General features: G+C 45.8%; 1 protein-coding gene across 3 annotated transcripts in view; it reads right to left on the reverse strand.

The window, feature by feature from the left end:
- The window catches only part of orb (polyadenylation element binding protein orb), a 39,291-nt gene that overhangs the window by 9,402 nt on the left and 8,292 nt on the right, over positions 1-21,597 (reverse strand). For all 3 annotated transcript variants that reach the window (XM_037422525.2, XM_075892288.1, XM_075892287.1), the window contains exons 5-7: positions 19,502-19,640; positions 13,431-13,632; positions 3,749-4,279 (exon numbers count right to left, since the gene is read on the reverse strand). In XM_037422525.2, the coding sequence (XP_037278422.2) occupies positions 3,749-4,279; positions 13,431-13,632; positions 19,502-19,640 (872 nt within the window). The remainder of the gene's footprint in view (positions 1-3,748; positions 4,280-13,430; positions 13,633-19,501; positions 19,641-21,597) is intronic.

Here is a 21,597-nt window from a genome sequence, read left to right on the forward strand (position 1 = left end):
AGGAAATCCGCTATGGCCATTTTCGCTGCGCTCTTTCCACCATGGCATTCCTTTCATAGATGAGAATCGCATGGCAGCGCTGCTGAGAAAGAAAAAGAAGCAGCCAACACTTTTTGAATTTTCGGATTAAAAGTTCCTTTGTTTCGCTAGCTCAGGCCAGCTATATTATTTTGAACTACCGTAATTACTCGAATCTAACCCGCACCTTTTTTTCCGGTTAAGCGAGTTCATAAATCACATGCGCGTTAAAATCGAGTACGAAAAAAAAATGAATACAGTCATTCTATTGCCATCAGCATTTCCAAAATGGCCACCCCCTACGTGCGTCGGCATGGCGCGTCTGCCATTTCTGCCTATGTGTTTCCCATGTGCAGCACTTCGTACGTGTGCTGAGGAGTTCGTCATCTTGTAGTGCATTAGCATCGACGGCACGGAAGGGCCGACTCCAAAAACTCGAGTGCACCACGATGCCGCTTTTAAAAGAAAAGTCATCGCGTGTGCAGAAACGGACGGAAATCGGGCCGCATCGCAGTCGTTCGGAGTTCCCGAAACGTGCGTGCAGGACTGGCGGAAACAAAAGCAAAAGATTGTCGACAGCAAAGCTTCACGCAAAGGCTTCAGTGGACCACAGCAGGGTCGGTTTCCGCAAATTGAAGAACTGCTCGGCGGAGTACAAAGAAAAGCTTCAGTTTTCAGAGGTTCGTCCTAAACTTGCGGCACAACAACGGCTACCTGCTTGGGCAAATCGGGAATGCCGATCAGACGCCTCTTTACTTCGACATGCCTGGCACCACAACCGTTGAGAAGAAGGGGGCGAAGGAAGTTCGCGTGCTGACATTGGTCCACGGTAAAACTACAGTGACGGAAATGGTCTGTTACACGTCAGACGGGCACAAGCTTCCCCCGTACCTCATATTTAAATGGAAGACACTCCCGAAAGGAGTTGTTTTTTCGAGTGGTGTGATCGTGCGGGCCAGAGAGAAAAATGGGTGCGTTGCAATTGATGTCTTACTTTTTTTTTTCGTCGTGGAAATCGGGTGCGCGTTACAATCAAGGGCGTGGTAGAATCGAGTAAATAAGGTACAATGAAATTTTCATTTGAACGTAATATTTTTTTGTGCTCCGTCAATTTTGCGTAGCGAGGTTCGACAGTACAGTTAAACCTCGTTATAACGAGACAGGCTATAACGAAATAATGAATATAACGAGCAAATCCTAATTCCCCTTGAAAGTCCTCATACAAACCAATGTATTCAACACCTCGTTTTAACGAGGCAAAATTTGCCTGTTATGGGATATAACGAACCAATTTTTTTAGGAAGTAAAATTTTGAGCCGATGTCACGACAGTGCACAACGCGAATTTGAGACGATGCGCAACGCGAGAACTGTATTTAGCAGTTCAAAACTCCCGCCACGCGCCCTCCAGCAACGCGCGCAAAGCAGACTGCATGCGCTGTTTCCGGAGGAGAGGTCGCTGCACGTGCGCCGCTTGGCTACCACCGACAGCGGAGCGCTCCGCGAACATCTCGCCCTTTTCTTTTTTTTTGTGTTCTTTATATTCTCCCCTTTCTCATGGCGCTGAGGCGCGCTTTCTAATCTTACATACCCCCTTCCCCTTGAGTAACCGGTTCCTAGAGGGCAGCGCAAAAGAGCGCCTTTTCTGCCCCTTCCTCTTCACAGTCACTTTCTCTGCAAGTGTTGTCGCTCGCCGACGTGAGCCGCGTTGCTTTTGCATGCGTGTTTATTCTCTTTTTCGGCCGCTTCCGCCTTATCCTTTATCGTGCTGCGCTCGTGATTCTAGCAACATGAATGCGCCAGGCGGGAAGCAAAAGCGCATAACGCTAGATCAGAAGGCGGCTATGATAAGAGCCGTCGAATCGGGGTCCAAGAAAGGCAACGTGGCAAGAGACTTTGGCGTATCGACGAGCACACTGTCAAGCATCTTGAGCAAGCAGGAGTCCATCATCGACGCTGTTGCACGTGGCGGAAAGGAAGCGCTAAGAGGATGAGGGCACCTGCCTTTGAAGCGGTCGAAAGGGCCGTTTTTAAATGGTTCTTGGACACGCCGGCCGTGAATCTGCCGGTGAGCGGCGCCTTGCTGCAAAGAAAAGCGAGAGACTTTGCCTGCATCATGGGCTATGACAACTTCATAGCGAGTTCGGGTTGGCTCCAATGCTTCAAGGAGCGCCACGACATTGTCGGGAGAGCAGTCTGGGGCGAATCGCAGTCTGTCGACGAAGCAGAGGCTACCAAGTGGGCGAAAGAAAACATCGTGTGGCTGCTAGAAAAATACAGCGCGGAGGATATTTTTAACGTGGACGAAACTGCTCTCTTTTTCAAGATGTTGTCGCACAAGACGTTAGCCCTCAAAGGCGAGCCGTGCCATGGCGGCAAACAAAGTAAGCTGCGGATCACTGCGCTACTTTGTGCAAACATGACCGGCTCTGAGAAGCTGCCAATTTTCGTAATTGGCAAAAGTGCATCCCCTCGCTGCTTTAAGGGGAAGAGGCAGCTCCCAGTCAAATACGTAGCCAATCGCAAAGCCTGGATGTCCAGGGAGATTTTTTCAAAATGGCTTTGCGAATGGGACGAGAAGCTGGCAAAGGCGAACCGCAAGGTGTGCCTTGTTTTAGATAACTGCACCGCCCACCATACCGCTGCCGTGCTTCAAAACATCGAGCTGCTGTTCCTTCCTGCGAACTGCACAGCAAAAATACAGCCGCTTGACCAAGGCGTGATTGTGTCGCTGAAGGCAGGTTACCGCAAGCGTGTGATAGACAAGCTCCTGCTCAACATGAGGATGGAGCGAGACACCGATGTTGACTTGTACGCTGCGCTCGAAATGCTTCAGGCGGCGTGGATGAGTGACAGCGACCACGATCGCAAACTGCTTTCGACACGCCTCATTTGCCGCCGCACCAGACGCCAGCGATGAGCCATCAGACGAGCCCACTGTGCCGGACTGTTTTGCCACATCAGACAAAGTCGCTGCATCATGGACAGCACTTCGCGACGCCGGTGTCATGCCTGACAGCGAGTCGTTTTGCGACTATGTGAGTGCGGACTCGGAAGTGGTGGCAACGGAGCAGCTCCTGGATGACGATATTGTGCGCGCTGTCAGTGATCGTAACGAAACCAGTGACGATGACTGTCGACGAACAGGAGACAAACGTGCCGACGGCGTCGGAGGCATTAGACGCGGTGGACGCACTGCGCCGCTACTTCGGCGCTCACGAGGGCGGCGAAGATGGCTTGAACATTGCGGCCGCAGCTGAGCGAGCCATCGTTCGCATCAGGAAGATGCATCAACGTCCAATTACAGACTTCTTTGCAGCTAAGTCTGCCTGAAATGTAAGCTGTGTATTTTGTAGTGCATTAAAACAGGTGCATGACTTTCCTTTTTATTTGGGAATGCGGTTATTTTGTTGCATACCACCGTGCGGCGGGATGCTATTTCGCCCGCTATTTTTTTGGGGTAAGTACAGTGCATAATATTTGCGGTAAATGCCCGCTACAGCTATAACAAAATATTGGTTAGAACGAGCAAATAGCGGCGGCCCTCCAATTTCGTTATAACGAGGTTTAACTGTATAATAATTAGGTATATGGAAGTTGTTTCGATCAACAAATTTACATTTCATTCGATGATTTCATTGCCAAGACCCTCCTCGCTGAACCACTATGCATAAAACCAGTTTACAATAGGAGAATCAGAATTCAAAGACAAAGAAAGGTTTGGGCCTCACCAATTGGGTACTTGTACTTGTCCGTGTCAATGCCTGCATACAGGACTCCCCCAAAGAGTTCTTCCATCACAAGGGCCAGGCCCTGAGCATTGAGCATGCCGTGCAGGGCTCCCACAAACACAGTCTTTCCCGGGTCCAGCCGCTGAGACGGGCAGCGCACATAGTTGCTGTCACTCAGCACCCACGGGATCACTTGCACCTCCTTGCAGCGCATGCGGCGCGATGATATCTTGTAGTACCAGTTGCCTCCATTCATGAAGTCCTGACTGCACGAGCGTAGCAGCATCTTGACCTGCTTTTCATTCTCAAAGATGATGTACACGTAGCCTGCCTTGGGGGGAAAGCTCTGGCTCCGCTCGCGGCTCGGCCACTGTACCTTGATGTTGCCGAAGGAGGCAAAAGCCTCTACGAGGCCAGGCTCAGATATGTCCCAGGGCACTCCTCCGAGGAACACCTTGCATGACAAAGACGAGCTCTTGAGAGTGCGCGGAGGCAAAGTCCCACTCCAGCAACAACTGGCCTCTGAGAAACCTGCAGCAACATCAGTATTATCAGTAAAACCTGGCATTATAAATGTTCAAAATAAGATATTGTTATGCAGTAGAGATAGTGGTCATAATGCACAGATAGAGTGAACAGCAGCACATTGATGTTTGTAAATATTGCTTGCCAGATACTTCATTCCTCTTTCTACCTTCTATACACAGCACGCACATGGCAATGGGTAGATGTGTAGCGGTATGATGTGCATGCTATAGTTGGGGGACTGAAATAATTTTGACCATTTGGTGCTTTTTAACGTGTGCCTATAATTAAGTCCACAGGTGTTATCTCATTTCACTTCTATTGCAATGCAGCTGCAGTGGCCAGGAACTGAAACTGACCTTAAGCTTGGCAGTACACCTTTCTGCCTGCTAGGCAATCCCAGCGGGTATCAGCATCATTGGATTGCTCAATTTATTGGGTGTATAAATGGATATAAATATATTGGGTGTATAAAAAAGCTACTTTGAACTTGTCTATAACATCCACAAGCCTGTGGTCAATCAGGCAGTCTTTGTACTGTACTGTAGTCTGTACTGTAGCAAGGGGCACAGGGTTGAACAACAGTTCACTTTAAGGACAGAACTAGACCTGCCAATTCACCAAAACTAACGGGGTCCCTTGTGTAGTCATCTAAGACAACTTGAAGGTGAAAGCCTTTGTTTTCCTTTTCTTCCCAGTCAAGGTACTGGTCTCCCCTCCCCCACACACCATAAAAAAAAAGCTTCCCGACCTACACCTCGCGAAAACTTTTTGTAGCCGCACAGCCAAAGCTACATGGGTGGAGCTTCTGTACATGTGTAATACCCCTGCCACACTGGGCGTCTTAACGTCATTCGAACTGAATGACATTCGCACCTAATGAGATTATGCGGATGCTACACAGCGATATTTAATGTCATTAGAACCGAATGACTTAGGGGATTGAATGAGTTCAAGAAACACGTTCGCCATTGCACGAGCACTGAATGTATACTCCCAACCCCATTGACTACTTGAAATGTCGCACTTAGCATTCTCAATGCGAGAAAAAAATAATGCAAATACGCTGATAGTTTGGACTTTCTTTTTAAGGCATCGATGATTAGAGATTTGTGGGGTTTAACGTTCCAAAACCATCGTATGATTATGAGAGACACCGTAGTGGAGGGCTCCGGAAATTTTGACTACCTGGGGTTCTTTAACATGCACCCAAATCTCAGTACTTGGGCCTACAACATTTGCGCCTCCATCGGAAATGCAGCCGCCGCAGCCGGGATTTGAACCCGCGAGCTGTGGGTCAGCAGCCGAGTACCTTAGCCACTAGACCACCGTGGCGGGGCTTTTTTAAGGCATCTGTGATCTTAACTAGAGCAGTTATGTGGATTGTTTGATATGTGGGGTTTAAAGTCCCAAAACCACCACATGATTATGAGAGACGCCGTAGTGGAGGGCTCCGGAAATTTCGACCACCTGGGGTTCTTTAACGTGCACCCAAACCTGAGCACACGGGCCTACAACACTTCCGCCTCGATCGGAAATGCAGCCGCCACAGCCGGGATCCGAACCCGCGACCTGCAGGTCAGCAGCCGAGTACCTTAGCCACTAGACCACCGCGGCGGGGCAGCAGTTGTGTGGAAGGCTGTCGCAAAAAGTTTGTACGCTCAACCTCAATGATACAGAGACTACTCGCAGGCTTCCAGGCGGTGTGGTTGGCCGGTGTTGTCTGTCTTTCTAACACACATCCGCAGGCTTCCGCCAAATACCTAAACATAGGGGGTGGCACACAAAAGGCTTGTTAGAAGTGACAGTCTCCAAGGTTTGGCAGCGTATCTTCAAACCATAATTCGTTCCTTAGGAACGTCCAACGGTGAATTATCGATGCAGTAGCGACCACTACTGCATTAGCGTACGCGTTCGCTTGGATACGCTGCTGAATGTAGTCGCTGCGTTTACATTCTTCGTTTATCTCATACTCAAGCCTCTTCTGGCTAACACGCTTCTCTCGAAGAGCCAAGTAGACAGGAACTAAATGCTTTAGTTGCTGCAGCTTAGCATCGTTCAGTGGCACTGCCATGTTGCTTGTGTTCATTCTACCGTATTTACTCGCATAATCCTCACACTTTTTTCGGCGGAAAACCGATGCAAAGTTGGGGGGTGCGAGTATTACGCGGGGAAAACTTTCCACGAAAACGTACAGAGCAAAAGAAAACGAAGTGGCTGCAAATCCAGATTCTCACACCAGCAACTAACAGCAAGGTTTGAAGTACTAATTAAAACTTACCTCAACAAAAAAAAAGCACAGGTTCAATACAAGGGTAGATTTGAGACAAAAAGTCCAAGCAAATAATCGAGAATTAAAATACCATACGCAAAGCTTGTGGGTGTTGTGGGCATAACGGTAGCGTTCGTCGCTCAACAGGAGCACTTGAAATGTAAGCGTAGGACGTCAGTATTGGGCTGATTGCTATTTAACAGAATCATCCACAGTTTCTAAAAAAAAACAAAAAACTTTACCATCAATCTCAGTTTTAGGCACATGGCAGGCCCAACGCGCCTTGGTGGCTTTCAGCTGCTGTCGCCAGTAGCGAACACAAAACTCGTAGACTCCGAAAGGCCTACCGGCGGACCTGATGCAGTTGTTTAGCGCATGATCTATCATTTCCAACTTTAAAGCAGCCATGTAGCTTCAGTATCACCCCATAACGTGATAAGACCCAACATACAAAACACGCCACAACACGCACTTGCCACTTTGGCTTGGCTTAGATTGAATTGAACCTGTGCAAAAATAGTATGCTTGATGCTTAAGAGATGGCGCGCACTATCATCATCAGTGGCTGGAACGAGCAGACAACATTACTGCGGCAGTTTTCAGGCGTGCAATAATTACTTGAGGAAAAAAGAAATCTTTTTGTTGGGCGATGTGGGGGAGGCGAGGATTACGCCAGTAAAAACGGTGTAAACTGCGGCTAGAGGTCAAAGCTCGTGTTGGCTTGTGGTTAGAAATATTCTAATATAAAATTTCTATGAGTTTTAGCAAAGTGACCCTCTAAGTGTCTTAAAATAAATAACTTACATTTTCTATCATGCTGCATTTACCTTACTCAACTTTTCCAGCTTTCTCTGAATTAGCGACATCGGTATCACGAACGAATGGCATTACATTTTGGTGTAGCACCACCACCATCATCATCATCATCATCAGCCCGACTCCGTCCACTGCAGGACAAAGGCCTCTCCCATGTTCCGCCAGTTAACCCTGTCCTGTGCTTGCTGCTGCCAATTTATACCCGCAAACTTCTTAATCACATCTGCCCACCTAACCTTCTTTGTCTCCCCCTAACCCGCTTGCCTTCTCTGGGAATCCAGTTAGTTACCCTTAATGACCAGCGGTTATCCTGTCTACGTGCTACATGCCCGGCCCATGTCCATTTCCTCTTCTTTATTTCAACTATGATATCCTTAACCCCTGTTTGTCCCCTAATCCACTCTGCTCTCTTCTTGTCTCTTAAGGTTACACCTACCATTTTTCTTTCCATTGCTCATTGCGTCGTCCTCAATTTAAGCTCAACCCTCTTTGTATGTCTGCAGGTTTCTGCTCCGTAGCTAAGTACCGGCAAGATACAGCTGTTATATACCTTCCTCTTGAGGGATAGTGGCAATCTACCTGTCATAATTTGAGAGTGCTTGCCAAATGTGCTCCACCCCATTCTTATTCTTCTAGTTACTTCAATCTCGTTCGGCTCTGCGGTTATTACCTGCCCTAAGTAGACAGTCTTTTACAACTTCAAGTGCACTATTACCTATCTCGAAGCGCTGCTCTTTTCCGAGGTTGTTGTACATTACTTTCGTTTTTTGCCTATTCATTTTAAGACCCACCTTTCCGCTCTCCTTGTCCAACTCCGTGATTATGAGTTGCAATTCGTCCCCTGGGTTACTCAGCAATGCAATGTCATCGGCAAAGCACAGGTTACTAAGGTACTCTCCATTAACTCTTATCCCTTACTCTTCCCATTCTAGGCTTCTGGAAATCTCCTGTAAGCACGCGGTAAATAGCATTGGGAAGATTGTGTCCCCCTGCCTTACACCCTTCTTGATTGGTATTCTGTTGCTTTCTTTATGAAGCACTATGGTTATCAGTTGATCCCCTGTAGATTTCTTCCAGGATGTTTATATATACTTCATTAACGCTCTGATTCCGCAGTGTCTGCATGACTGCTAATATTTCTATGGAATCAAACACCTTCTCGTAATCTACGAAGGCTATGTATAGTGGTTGGTTATATTCCGATTTCTCTATTACCTGATTGATAGTATGAATGTGGTCGATTGTTGAGTAGCATGTTTGAAATCCTGCTTGTTCCTTTGGTTGATTGAATTCTAATGTTTTCTTTACTCTGTTAGCAGTTATCTTTGTAAATAGCTTGTATACTATACAGAGCAAGCTGATCGGCCTGTAATTCTTTAAGTCCTCGTCATCTCCTTTCTCATGTATTAAGATGATGTTAGCGTTCTTCCAAGACTCTGGTACTCTTCTCGTCAGGAGACACCTCGTAAACAGGGTGGCTAGTTTTTCTAACACCATCTGTCCTCCATCTTTCAGCAGATTTGATGTTACCTGATCCTCACCAGCAGCTTTGCCTCTTTGCATGTTCTCGAAAGCTTTTCTGACTTCTATTATTACTGGTGGGGTGTCATCTGGGTTACTACTAGTTCTTATAGTATTAAAGTCGTGGTTGTCTCGGCTACTGTACAGATCTCTGTAAAGCTCCTCCGCTATTTTAACTATCCTATCCATATTGGTCGTTATTTTGCCTTCTTTGTCCCTTAGTGCATACATCCGATTTTTGCCTATCCCAAGTTTCCTTTTCACTGCATCGACGGTTCCTCCGTTTTTCAGAGTGTTCGATTCTCTCCATGTTATACCTTCTTACATCGGATACCTTACGCCTATTAATCAACTTCGAAAGCTCTGCCAGTTCTATTTTGTCTGTTGTACTTGAGACTTTCATGATTTGACGCTTTTTAATGAGATTCTTCTTTTCCTGGGAAGGCTTGCCAGTGTCCTGTCTAACTACCCTGCCTCCAACTTCCACTGCACACTCGGTAATGATACTCGTCAGATTATCATTCATTGTATCTATGCTAAGGTTGGTTTCCTCACTAAGAGCCGAGTACCTGTTCTGAAGCGAGACTCTGAATTCCTGTACTTTCCCTCTCAGTGCTAGCTCATTGATTGGCTTCTTGCGTATCAGTTTCTGTCGTTCCTTCCTCAAGTCTAGGCGAATTCGAGACCGTACCATTCTATGGTCACTGCATCGTACCTTGCCAATTACTTCCACATCCTGCACTCGTTATAAAGTCTATTTCGTTCTTATTTTCGTCATTAGGGCTCCTTTATGTCCACTTGCGGTTTCCTCGGTTTCGGTAGAAGGTATTCAAAATCCGTAAATTATTGCGTTCTGCGAATTCTACTAGTAGCTCTCCTCTGGCGTTTCTAGTACCGATGCCATAATCTCCTACTGCCTGGTCTCCAGCCTGCTTCTTTCATACCTTTGCATTAAAGTCTCGCATCAGTATTGTATACTGTGTTTTTACCTTACTCATTGCCGATTCCACGTCTTCATAGAAGCTTTCAACTGAAGCGTCATGGCTAGATGTAGGCGCGTAAGCCTGTACCACCTTCATATTGTATCTCTTATTCACTTTAATTACGATACCTACCACCTTTTCATTAATGCTATAGTATTCCTCTATGTTGCCAGCTATGTTTCTGTGAATTAGGAACCCCACTCCCAGTTCTCTTCTGTCAGCCAAGACCCGATATCAAAGGACGTGCCCATTCTGTAGCACCGTATAGGCCTCATCTGTCCTCCTAACCTCACTGAGCCTTATTATATCCCATTTAACACCCTCTAGCTCCTCGAATAGTACAGCTAGACTTCCCTCACTAGATAAGGTTGTAGCGTTAAGCATTGCCAAGTTCAGGTTCCAATGGCGGCCTGTCCGGATCCAGATATTCTTAGCACCCTCTGCTGCGTTGCAGATCTGACCGCCGCCGTGGTCAGGTGCTTCGCAGCTGCTGGGGACTGAGGGCCGTGAGTTATTTGACGTATGCATGTGGGAGGTAGTGGCCAGATACTGCACCAGGGTGGCCAATCCTTCTCTGGTGAGGGAGTGCGTTTCCGGCGGTGGTTACCGGTGAGGCCACACCCCAGGCCTCGTAATGCAGCTCCAGTGAACTAGTATACACCACGAACTCAAGGTGGTTAAAGGTGGGAAGTAGACACGAAGTGCAAGCCGTAAGAAAGTGTGCGTGTGCCACCTCTCATTTAGTCCTTGGAATGTCCGCTGGATAGCGGTGCTTCTATGTGTGGAATATACAACGAAAAGATGCGACATGGTGGTACTTGGAGTGTTGACTAGATGGACAAGCAGGCACACAGACAGATGCATGGACGGACGCACGGACAGATGCAGGGGTGGATGCACGGACGAACGCACCGATACACATGCGGATGGACACAGAACGAATGGACGGATGCTCCGCCCCGCTCTCCATCATTCACCCCGTGGATATGCTGCCATTTTTTTTTTCAATTTGTAGCTGTGATGAATTTGCCTTTAGATACAAGTCTTGCTGCCATAAGTCAAGTTGAATTGTTTTCTCCAATTTTCGGCAACAGGAGATAAACCGCAAAAGTAAGAGGGGGGAGTCTCAAACAGAAGTGTGAATATCGGCATTGCAGTCTCATAATGGCTTTAAATGGCACAAAACACTAGAGTAGGATTTCCCACTACAGTAAAGTCTCAAAGGGGCAGTGCACATACTCCCGACATTTCGTGCAGTCGAAACAAGAAGTAAAAAAAAAACAGATTTCTGTGAACTCGTCTACGTCTTCACACGTTAACGAATGGGATGGCGAGGCTGGCTGTCGCGAAAGTGGGGGGTCAAAGCTTTGGCTTTGCTCGATACTAGGTGTATTAGACAGGAACGCCAAAACGCTTGTAGAATTCTTTGTCATTACCACCTTTTTCTAGCGCTGCACCAGCCACGTGCCCTCTAAGCTCTTAGATCGCTATTGCATCGCCGCGACTGTGGTTTCGTGCGCGGCGGTTGTGCAAACTGTAGTTTGGCTTTATAATCACTTGCCTTTAAAGCTATGTGATTTTATGATGTCAGGGGAACGCACAAAAAGAAACGAGGTGACAATTGAGACATATTTGCACAATGCCAAGCCTAAGCAGACATGGCGAGAGCGTGTCCCACATCCCGAAGTCTCGTAGTCTTTCTCGCTGTTTTGCTTCTTCAGCGTGATGTAGTTTTGTAACATTACCCCGGGTGCAGAAGCACAGTCTCTGTGCTTTCGATGGTGTTGAGGAGTGGTAGAGGTTAAGTAGGGAGACATGAACAATGTCTGTAGACAATGAAGTGCAGGGAGATGACTTTAGACGCAAGACGCGGTAGGGTCCACCTATGGTGTAGCACCACCTCATATCAAATGACATTCGTTGCCTCGAATGACCTTCAAATCAAATGCCACTAACTTTCCAGTGTGGCATTGGTGTAACAACACCAAGCAGTCCTTTTGCAGGCAATTTCTGTTTCGGTTTCGCAAGTGCATTCAAGTTTTAATGCTACAGTGAAAGAGCGTTTTAAAAGATAGGTTGTACAGGTTATATACAGCTTTGATCAAAAGCTATGGTAATCATTGGTGCACAAGAGAAGTAAATATACATGGAATCATTAATATGTTGGGTTTAACGTCCCAAAACTACCATTTGATTATGAGAGACGCCGTAGTGGAGGGCTCCGGAAATTTAGACCACCTGGGGTTCTTTAACGTGCACCCAAATCTGAGCACACGGGCCTACAACATTTCCGCCTCCATCGGAAATGCAGCCGCCGCAGCCAGGATTCGAACCCGCGACCTGCGGGTCAGTAGCCGAGTACCTTAGCCACTAGACCACCGCGACGGGGCTACATGGAATCATTGCTGTGTTCTTCCAAGATTTCTTTTTACAGTAATCTGACAGGCGGTTCAAGCTTGCATAAAAGTGAGCACCATACAGCAATGTTTGCATTTAGTAATACTTTTTTGAAGCAATGAAATAGTCATTAAAGGAACACAGGAAGCAGCTTTATAGAAGCAGCAAGATATTTTTGAAGAAAGAGTGGGGAGCAGGGGACACGGCTGCGTACGAACTGTGTCTCGGAGAATTCAACACCATGACAAAAAACCATGTCGCAGTTACAAAAACCATGACCCCCCTAACCTAACTGTCTAAATCTTGAAGAAAAAAAAAAAGAAAGCTTGTCAGCAAATGGCTGCATCGACACGTCTTGCACATTTTGCGGGAGTCACCAATGGCAATACTTGACTTGCGGCTTCGTCATGAGGCGTTACCTGTGAGCGTTAGATCTTTCCTTCCTCGCCAGCACCGTTGATTCTTTGTGCTGCCTTTCATATTGATGACATTTAGCGAGGATGTTCGAAGCTGGACACCAGATATCTCATCATTACGTATATATAGCTTGATTAAATTGGTTTTTTTATACACACAAATCAGAAATTAATGAATTGAGGGCCGCAACCCATCAATATCGTGAAAAAAGTGGCCCTCACGCGAGTGTATATGGTACTGATACGATGTTTCACCGATTCATTCACTATAGTCATAATGATAATTGTTGGGGTTTAACGTCCCAGAGCCACCATGTGATTATGAGAGACTAATGGAGGGCTCTGGGAATTTCGACCACCTGAAGTTCTTTAACGTGCACACAGGCTGCAAGGATTTTCGCCTCCATCGAAAATGCCGCCAACGCGGCCGGGATTGGATCTCTCGACATGCGGGTCAGCAGCAGAGTGACTTAGCCACTGGACCACCGCGGCGGGTCGTTCACTTACACCAGTTCGGTGATCATGACTGTGCAAAATCAGATTATGGTAGATCATTTTCCAGAACTAAATGCCACTTTTAGGGTTTGTACTACGATTTCCAACATAAATGGAGTTTAAAGCACAACCCTACGTGCAGTAGCATTATGCCACAGCCAATGGCCTCACAATGTTTCATTTTTGATTCAGTCCCAAGACTTTCCCTGTTCACATGCACACACCACTGAACTGACAGATCAAGCAGCCAAACTTACTCGCAGCAGATCTGTGCAGCTTAGCCGCCTTCTCAATGTTGTCCGCATCCTCCACACTGGAACTGGGAGGGCTGCCAGCAGGCGACCAGCGCTGGTCCGTGAGAAATGAAAATGGGCTGCTGAGCAGATCCAGCTCCGAGCGCATACCGAAGCCATTCGTATGGGAGTGGCCTCGTGGGCTAGGTGTCAATACCAAGGAGTTCTGAAATATATGTAACAGGGGTTTAGAGGTCACAAAACCGCCATTCAATGCTCCGTGTGCTCTGGTAAAAATTCAAAGCTAGAGGCAAGTGCACTTCCCTCAGTTCACAAATGTTTACAGTAGAATCTCGATGTTACGATCACGGCTGATACGAAATTCGGGGTGATACAAATTTTTCTGTGATCCCGGCCGAGGCCCATTAATTTACTATGTGCTAGAGTATGGTTGTTACGAATAGATTTTTTACCCGAGTTGTTTGATACGAATAAACGCAACCCCACCGACAGCCGCGGAAGCAAGCAGCATGCACGCACGCGCTGAAATACGTGCTGCGCCGCCGGTTTGGCACGTTGTCAGCGCCGCCTGCGAACGGTGGACGACAGACTCGAAGATCTGTGCGATCTTGAACGCTGAAGTGCGCCTTTTGCTTTATCTTGAAGGCTTCAGATGGCGCTGGCGACGGTGGAGGCTCACGAGACCGTTAGCGACTGGCTTGCGAAGCTGGAGTCTCTTATCTTGGGGTACGAGCCTCGTGATGTTTTTAATGCAGATGAGGCAGGCCTGTTTTTCAATCTTCAAGCAGAGAAGAGCCTTTGCTTAAAAAGTGAAGCGTGTCAAGGAGGCAAAAGAAGCAATGAAAGAATAACGGTTCTTCTGTGCTGTAACGCCGACGGGTCAGAAAAACTGAAGTTGACCATAGTTGGAAAATTTCAGAAGCCTCGGTGTTTCAAGCGCTAGAGCCATTTGCCACGCGTCTATCGCGCAAACAAAAGAGCGTGGATGACGGCGGCCCTGTTCGAAGAATTTCTGTCTCTCCTTGACAGGAGAATGGCCTGCAAGAATCGGAAGATTGTTCCGATTCTTGACCAGTGCGCCGCCCACTCAAAGCAAGTGACTCTTCAAAACGTCAAGCTGGTTTTTTCGCCCGCTAACACGACGACGCATTTGCAACCGCTTGACGCTGGCATTATAAAAAACGTCAAGCATCACTTCAAGAACCTTATTGTGTGCCGCCTCCTCGCCAAGATTGACAGAAAAGACGAAGGTGGCCTGCGAATAAGCCTTTTGGACGCCATCCATTTTATCTCAGTGGCTTGGGATAGAGTAACGCCGACTACCATCGCAAACTGCTTTGGTAAATGCGGCTTCTTTAGGATTCCCGAAGAGGTGCCCAAGGCTTTTTCAGAGTCTGAGGAGCCCATTGAGGGTTGGGAATGCCTTGATGCCGGGTGTTCGGCTTTTGCACGGCGGATGACAATCTTGCCACTTGTGGTGCACGCACGGTGGAAGATATTGTCAACGAGGTCACGTGTGAGGTTGCCGATTCCAGCGACGATGACGAGGAAATGGACGAGTGCGACGGCGAAGGACCACCACCGGCGGCTGAAACTCTGCACGCGCTCGACGTTCTGAGGCGTGCTATGGCTGCTGAAGGAATCGGTGATGACACGTGTACGCGTTTTTACGGATTTCGGAAAAGTCTGCTGAGTGATTTGGCCAAAAAAAAAAAAAAAAAGAAGCAGAAAGACGTCAGAGATTTTTTCTCCAAAAAATAAAATTTTTTTCGAGTGTCGAAAATGAGTTTGCCTCCGACTGTGTTTATTTAGAGAGTTTTGCATGTGTTCCGATGATACGAATTTTGGCTATTAGGAATATTTTTTGTGACCCCGCGAGATTCGTATCATCGAGATTCTACTGTAGTTGTAAAATAAGCAAGAAACAGGGGCACAACAAAAATATTCGGCACAGTGCATACTCCCAAATGAATGTTTGATGGTAAGTTTTTTTGTGGACGCAATGGTCATATAATGTCATTCATAAACATGGAGTGATAACCACTATAACAAGGAACATGAGGAATCTAAAATTTTTTTACATTTACAACTCATCATAGGCTGAAAGTACAGGTGGGGGGGGGGGGGGTGCTTCTCTGGGCTGCATCATGGGGGGCAGAGCCCCCCTTGGCACTCGCCTGGGATCTTTTTTAGGAGCTTACCAAAGTCTCTCAGCCAATGCCAATCGACTGTTGGCTATCCTGTCTGGCAGCTGTTACATAAGGGACTGCATACGCCCATTCCTTTTCCAGTTTTCAGTCTAATCATGGGGCAGTGACAAGTAGGGAGGCAGGCGCTGTGGTTGCATTGAGAACAAAGTCACAGAACGACTAAAGTTGCGCCTATGCATCAGATCGCGCCAATACCAGTTGACCTGATGAAACGGCTAAACAAGAGCTTTTTGTATTTTACTCCATTGAAACACCGTAAGCAGAAATTTCAAGGTGATGAATTTGAACTACAAATCAAGGCGAATTATTACAGATGGAATTTAAGATCCTACTGACATGAGTGAAAACATGCGAAGACTGCATACTTACGAGAGCTTTCTGTGAAGAAATCAGCAAAACAGTTACCAGTGGTCCATATATATATATTTATTTGAAACTGACAAATAATATGTGCATTTGTTCTGTCTAGGAGGGTGACAAGATGGCACGAATGCCTGACATTGTCACACCGTTAGAAAGCACTTCTCAAAGTTGCTGTCAAAGTAGAATCCACAAGCACTACAGGCAGGACTTTTAGAGGGAAATGGCTTGTTGGTGTACCTGCAGCTTACAATAGAGACATGCGAATAGTGAAATTTCATATCAAATCTAATTCAAATGGAATAGTTCTGAATAGTGGCCCAAAATATTGCCATGTGTGGTTGTGATGTTGACGAAGGAAACAGTTGCCATGTTCAAAATGAATTTATATGGCCAACTTTATGGCCAAATACAGCAAGCAAAGGGCGCTGTACGCTGATACCGGCAAATATAGCGTCTGCTATCCACAAAACTGATAAGCGGGCCAGCGCATCAGCTTACACATGTATCATAGAAGATTTCATTATTATCATTAGCGGACACTGAAATTCCAAAACTCTGATGTTCGTGTTGTGCATAGGATCTCATCAGAAGGTTTCAAGATTAACTATATAGTTCCCAGTCATTCTGGCGTGCTTTGTGCAAGGCAGCAGTTACGAACGAGGGCGGTAACTTGAAAATGGAAAGAAAGCAGCATGTGTGGCAATGTTGATTATAGAATACTAAATATGTTGCTGAGAATTAAAAAACAAAACAAATACAGTCTGCTCATGTCCTTGAAAACTTAACATGGTGTGCGACTGCTACTGAAAGATGCAAATCGTGATGCAGATGCAAGCTCTTTTAAAAGACCTAGCTTCTCGCTCTGTCAATGTGAGCTTATGGTATGCAAAGCGATTGTGGAGATGCTTGGATAATGTGCAGGTTATGCTCTTTCCAGCTTGTCAGAGCATCATCCTTCTTTAGAATTCGAAGCTTATTCAAGTATTTTTGAACTTCTTGACTAAAGTATGAGCTCAATGTGCCAGTTATTTTTTGACACTAGCGGTTTGACACTCTCCCAGACTGCTGGAACCACGATTTATCTATGGCTTCATGCATAGGTCGCAATTTAGAAACTGCCGAGACCCATGCGAGCAAGTCAATCAGTAATTTCTGCAGCCAGCAGCCGAGCCTCCATTCACTGATTGAATGAACTTGTGCGAAAAATAAGTTTAAACCTCAGATCAAAGAGTCACAAGCATCAGTTCCTTTTGTTCTACATAAAAAGGTAACCGCAATTCCTGGTTATTATTTATACACAAAAGAAACCTCTACAACAAGTTCTTTAGTAAACGAAGCTGCTTTGTCAGAGTTACTATGCCTCTTAAAGGGACACTAAAAGCAAATATTAAGTCAATGTTAATGTCCATTGCTGAAAGAGCGGTCCAGAAACCTCTTAGTGCTACTTTTGCACCAAGGAAGTGCTTATTTGGAAATAGTCACGTTTTAGTGGTCCTTTTCGCGTTAGCGCATTTCAAATGTCTTTCCTGAAAGCGGTCTATCTCACGTAATTGTTGCCGTACATGCTATTAGCAACAAAGCAAAAGTAGCCGAAGCCACAGCGGCAACAACGGCCACTGAACAATTTTTGGCTTGCTTGGTTCAACTGAGCCCCGCTAGATAGTACCACCCATCTTGCCTAATCAGGCGAAAGCGAAATTTTTCAGTCAAACAAAAATTGACAAGCAGTATTTTATTACGTCTCTTGATGCACGAAAGGTTATTTTTTATTGCAGCTACTTAGATTACTAGTGAATAATTGTCAGATGCTCCCACATCATTGAGATCATTTCCAAAATATCCCACTCGTGGGGCCAGTCATGTGGTACATTTAGCTTAATTTCTCAGTAAGTGAGGCACTGCTGTTCATGATATTGCCATTTTAGACGTTTTCATTGACTGAGCTTTCACTGACAAATCATTTGCCTTTAGTGCCCCTTTAAGGATCTGTTCTATTTCGTAAAACAATAGCGATATTATAAAAGTTCCATACTTCTGGCTATGTGTTCCACACAGTTTTCTCATGCGTTTCTTTTTACATCGGGAAATGACATTTTAAACATGCACTCTTTTGAACCAGGATAATGGCAAAATTTTCCACGAAAGGCCTACTGTAATGACATTTGCATTAATTTTAACCACACCATCTCAACCAAATTGCACCAGAGTGGCACAGTGGCTTTTGTCATGTTTTATAAATTTGTGCAGTTGGAGCACTCGAAAACCAGCTATTTGAAAGCAAGTCAAATTATTCAATTATGTATTATTAAATTTGAATATTAGAACAAATACGATGAAGGCAGTATTTCTCGCTATGTTCTGTGATATTGTGTTCAACAGCTGGAATCATTTAAGCAATCCGCAATGCTCTTGCTAAGCCAATTCACATGAACGAGTGCCTTTACACAGCCGCTGTGGCCAAGTACAATAGCTGTTGCAGTCATAACCTTGTGTGCACGGAGAGGACACTGAAGGCAAATACCAATTCCAGTTCCCTTAATAAAGTAATGCTTGGCAACTATGAAGTAGTTAATAGACAAGAGTGCTTCATTTGAGAAATTGAGATAATTTAAGCCTTGAGACTTCTGTGGGATACTAGAGTACACAACAGGTGGGGCTGATGGACACTCCCCCATTTAAATGCACATATATACCTTATAAAGAGGGAGGGGGGAGGGATGACCGCCACAGTGGCTCATTGATAAAGCAGCTGACGCGTTACTAGAAGGTCGCAGGTTCGGATCCTGCCGGTAACAGGTTATCTTCTTCACATTTGCGCTACAGTTTCTTCTAGTAACATTCTCTATACTCTCCCTGGCATTATTTGTTAATTATCATTAATATTGTGTCTAACAAAGAAAACGAGCCTCTAAATTCACACTTTCCTTCACTAACAGTATACAAAAGAAAATGCCAAATCCATGCAATGCTTACACGTGTGTCTAGTCCTGGTTGTTGGGCAGTATAAGATAGTGATGGCATATGCAACGTACATATCTTTAGGCGGATGCGAATCATTCATTGTAGGATACATCAACTCTCGCCACTTAAGCTAAACATTTAGACAAAAAATATATTTCTACACCCTGCTGGCCACATTCAGGTTCAGAGGTTCCAGGAATGGTATTTTTAACAGTTGACTAAAGCCCAATATTGGCCTTTAGTGTGACTTTAAGATCAGAAGTTGTTGCCATACTGCTGCTGCTTACATCTGGGTAATGCAGTGTTCCACGTAATTTTGTGGTAATGTGTCACAATAGGACCACTGGAACCAATCAGCCTTTCTACTTTTTCTGTGCTGCCCTCTGGCGCTTTGGTAGGGGTTTGGTAGGGGCTAGGAGAGCTGGCATTGCTTGTAGGAAGGACTCCGAGATTAGGAGTCATTTCGAGACTTCCCCGCTAGGGAAGCACGCATGCACCGCGGAACAGGCGGATTGAGTTGCAACAGATTTAGGCACGTACCATGAGATCTGACAAGGTGCTCATATCTGTGCCACAGCTGTTACCGCTGGAGTCTGAATCTGGGGAAAGGCTCCTGGAATCTCGAAATGGGTCACATCCATAGGCTAGAGACCGCTCTGCAGAAGGGCTCCCTTGATAGCTGTACGTGCACAAGGTGGTGTTAGTGTAACATGATCTCGGGGCTTGAGCACACTCCAACGCACTTGAAACATGAACTTGGTAGCACACAATCTCTGTAGTGGGTGACCCAGACAAGATGTAGAAAGGCACAAGAACGAACAATAGTCTTGCATCATTATCTGTCTTAGTGTTCCTGCTCCCAGGGTTCGTAGCGGTCCTTGAAAACCCTTAAATTTTGAAATGACATTTTCGAGGCCTTAAAAACCCTTAAATTTGTCTGAGGTCTTTAGAAGTCCTTGAATTTCATCAATAGAAGTTTCTTCAGCCACAAATTAGTGGATTTTTTTATGTGCCTGATAACTGTGTGCTCTCAAGCCAACAAACCATACAATCCAATCCATTTCTCTATCCATATTTCAGTGTTATAGTACGGTGAAGAGTATTCTTCTAGTACACTGTAGTTGTAGCACTTGCGTGGTGACAGCAGCAACGGAGCTAATCCTAGCTTTTTTTGTGAAGACTGTGCAAGTGTGCACGGATATCCGCAGTGGCGTCGCTTATGGTGGAACTATGTCAATCAAGTGCTAATTCCAGGCGCCTTGGTCATGCATTGCTGCTTATAGGGAGTGGATTGCACCGGGTACGTCAAACTCGCATCAGGCAAAGCCTTCCCTTGCAGGAAGAGCCTCGACATGTTATTAAATGGGAAGTCTGCCTTAAATGTCGCATGAGTGCGAAACACATCGAGAACACAAAGCGACTAGAGTCCATGGTAACTTGAGTGCGTTCATGGTGCAAATCACAAATGAAATGAAGTACAAATTTTTATGTTGTAAAAAGTGGTGCTGTCAGTTTCTGCAGTGTCAAGTGTTATTTTAGGTCCCTAATATGTATTTTTTAGATCCTTGAAAGTCCTTGAAAACCCTTGAATTTTGTTTCACTCAGGGACTATGAACCCTGGCTCATTACAGTGATTAATAGATTGTTTTTAGTGCCTAGCAGTCCTCCACATAAGTAGAGGGTGGTGGAGAAATATGTCCTGCTAGGGGTACACTCAAACCTCAATATTACGAACCCAGATATAACTAATTGGTTGTAACAAGGTGAGTGAAAAATAGTTCTGTCAGGTACAGTGTGCAAACATATGTTAACAAAGTATTTTCGGAGATGGTGTGATTATGTTATGATGAGGTTTGAGTGTAGTTTCTGATGCCATGGTGATTGACAGCTTTAAATTTTAGGATGTTTCCCACCGCCCACCCAACTTTTTAAAGGGGGGGAGGAGAATGCTGCTGCCAATTACAGGAGGTTAAAAACTACAGATGTTTACGGCATGGTTGAGATGTCCACCAAAAAAACGTGGCTGATCACCCAATATAGGGATTGGCATAACACGAAAATGAAATGCGTTTTCACAGCGGTAGTTGAGCGTTTATTGTGCATTGTTTCTGCAACAGCAACAAATTGCAAAGTCACGTTAAGAATGGCATGCAGCTCAAAACTTTCACCGCACACTTCAAGCAGAAAGCACGCATGAAATTAGCATACACAGGACGAGCGCGGACTAACAACTGTCGCAGCTGGGCACTGAAAAGGCCACTTAGCAGGCCCCATACCAAATTTTAGTTAGTGGAAGTTGTTGGGTGTCTGATGAGGAACATTTTACCACAAAAATTTCTTGATTCTGTTCATCACGAGCGGAGAAAACAGGTTTTTTTGAAGCGGCGCGAAACGAGGATGAGAGGAGGCGAGCTCGAAACCCTTGCCGCTCCTCCGCGTAGCCTTCGCAAGCCCATTCTCTTCCCCACCCTCTCCGGCATCCGACCAAGAGGTGACGTGCGCATGGCGTGCCTAAACAAGTCCAACCCCCGAGTGCCAGCGGTGTTGCTTTGTTGACCAGTGTTATTTTGTGGTCTTCTGCCCGTTTCTGCGGGATCGTTTGGAAACGCTGGCTTAGATGCGGTAGAATAGATGAG

Source organism: Rhipicephalus microplus, chromosome 4, assembly GCF_043290135.1.
Source record: "Rhipicephalus microplus isolate Deutch F79 chromosome 4, USDA_Rmic, whole genome shotgun sequence".
In the NCBI taxonomy this organism is placed as follows: domain Eukaryota; kingdom Metazoa; phylum Arthropoda; class Arachnida; order Ixodida; family Ixodidae; genus Rhipicephalus; species Rhipicephalus microplus.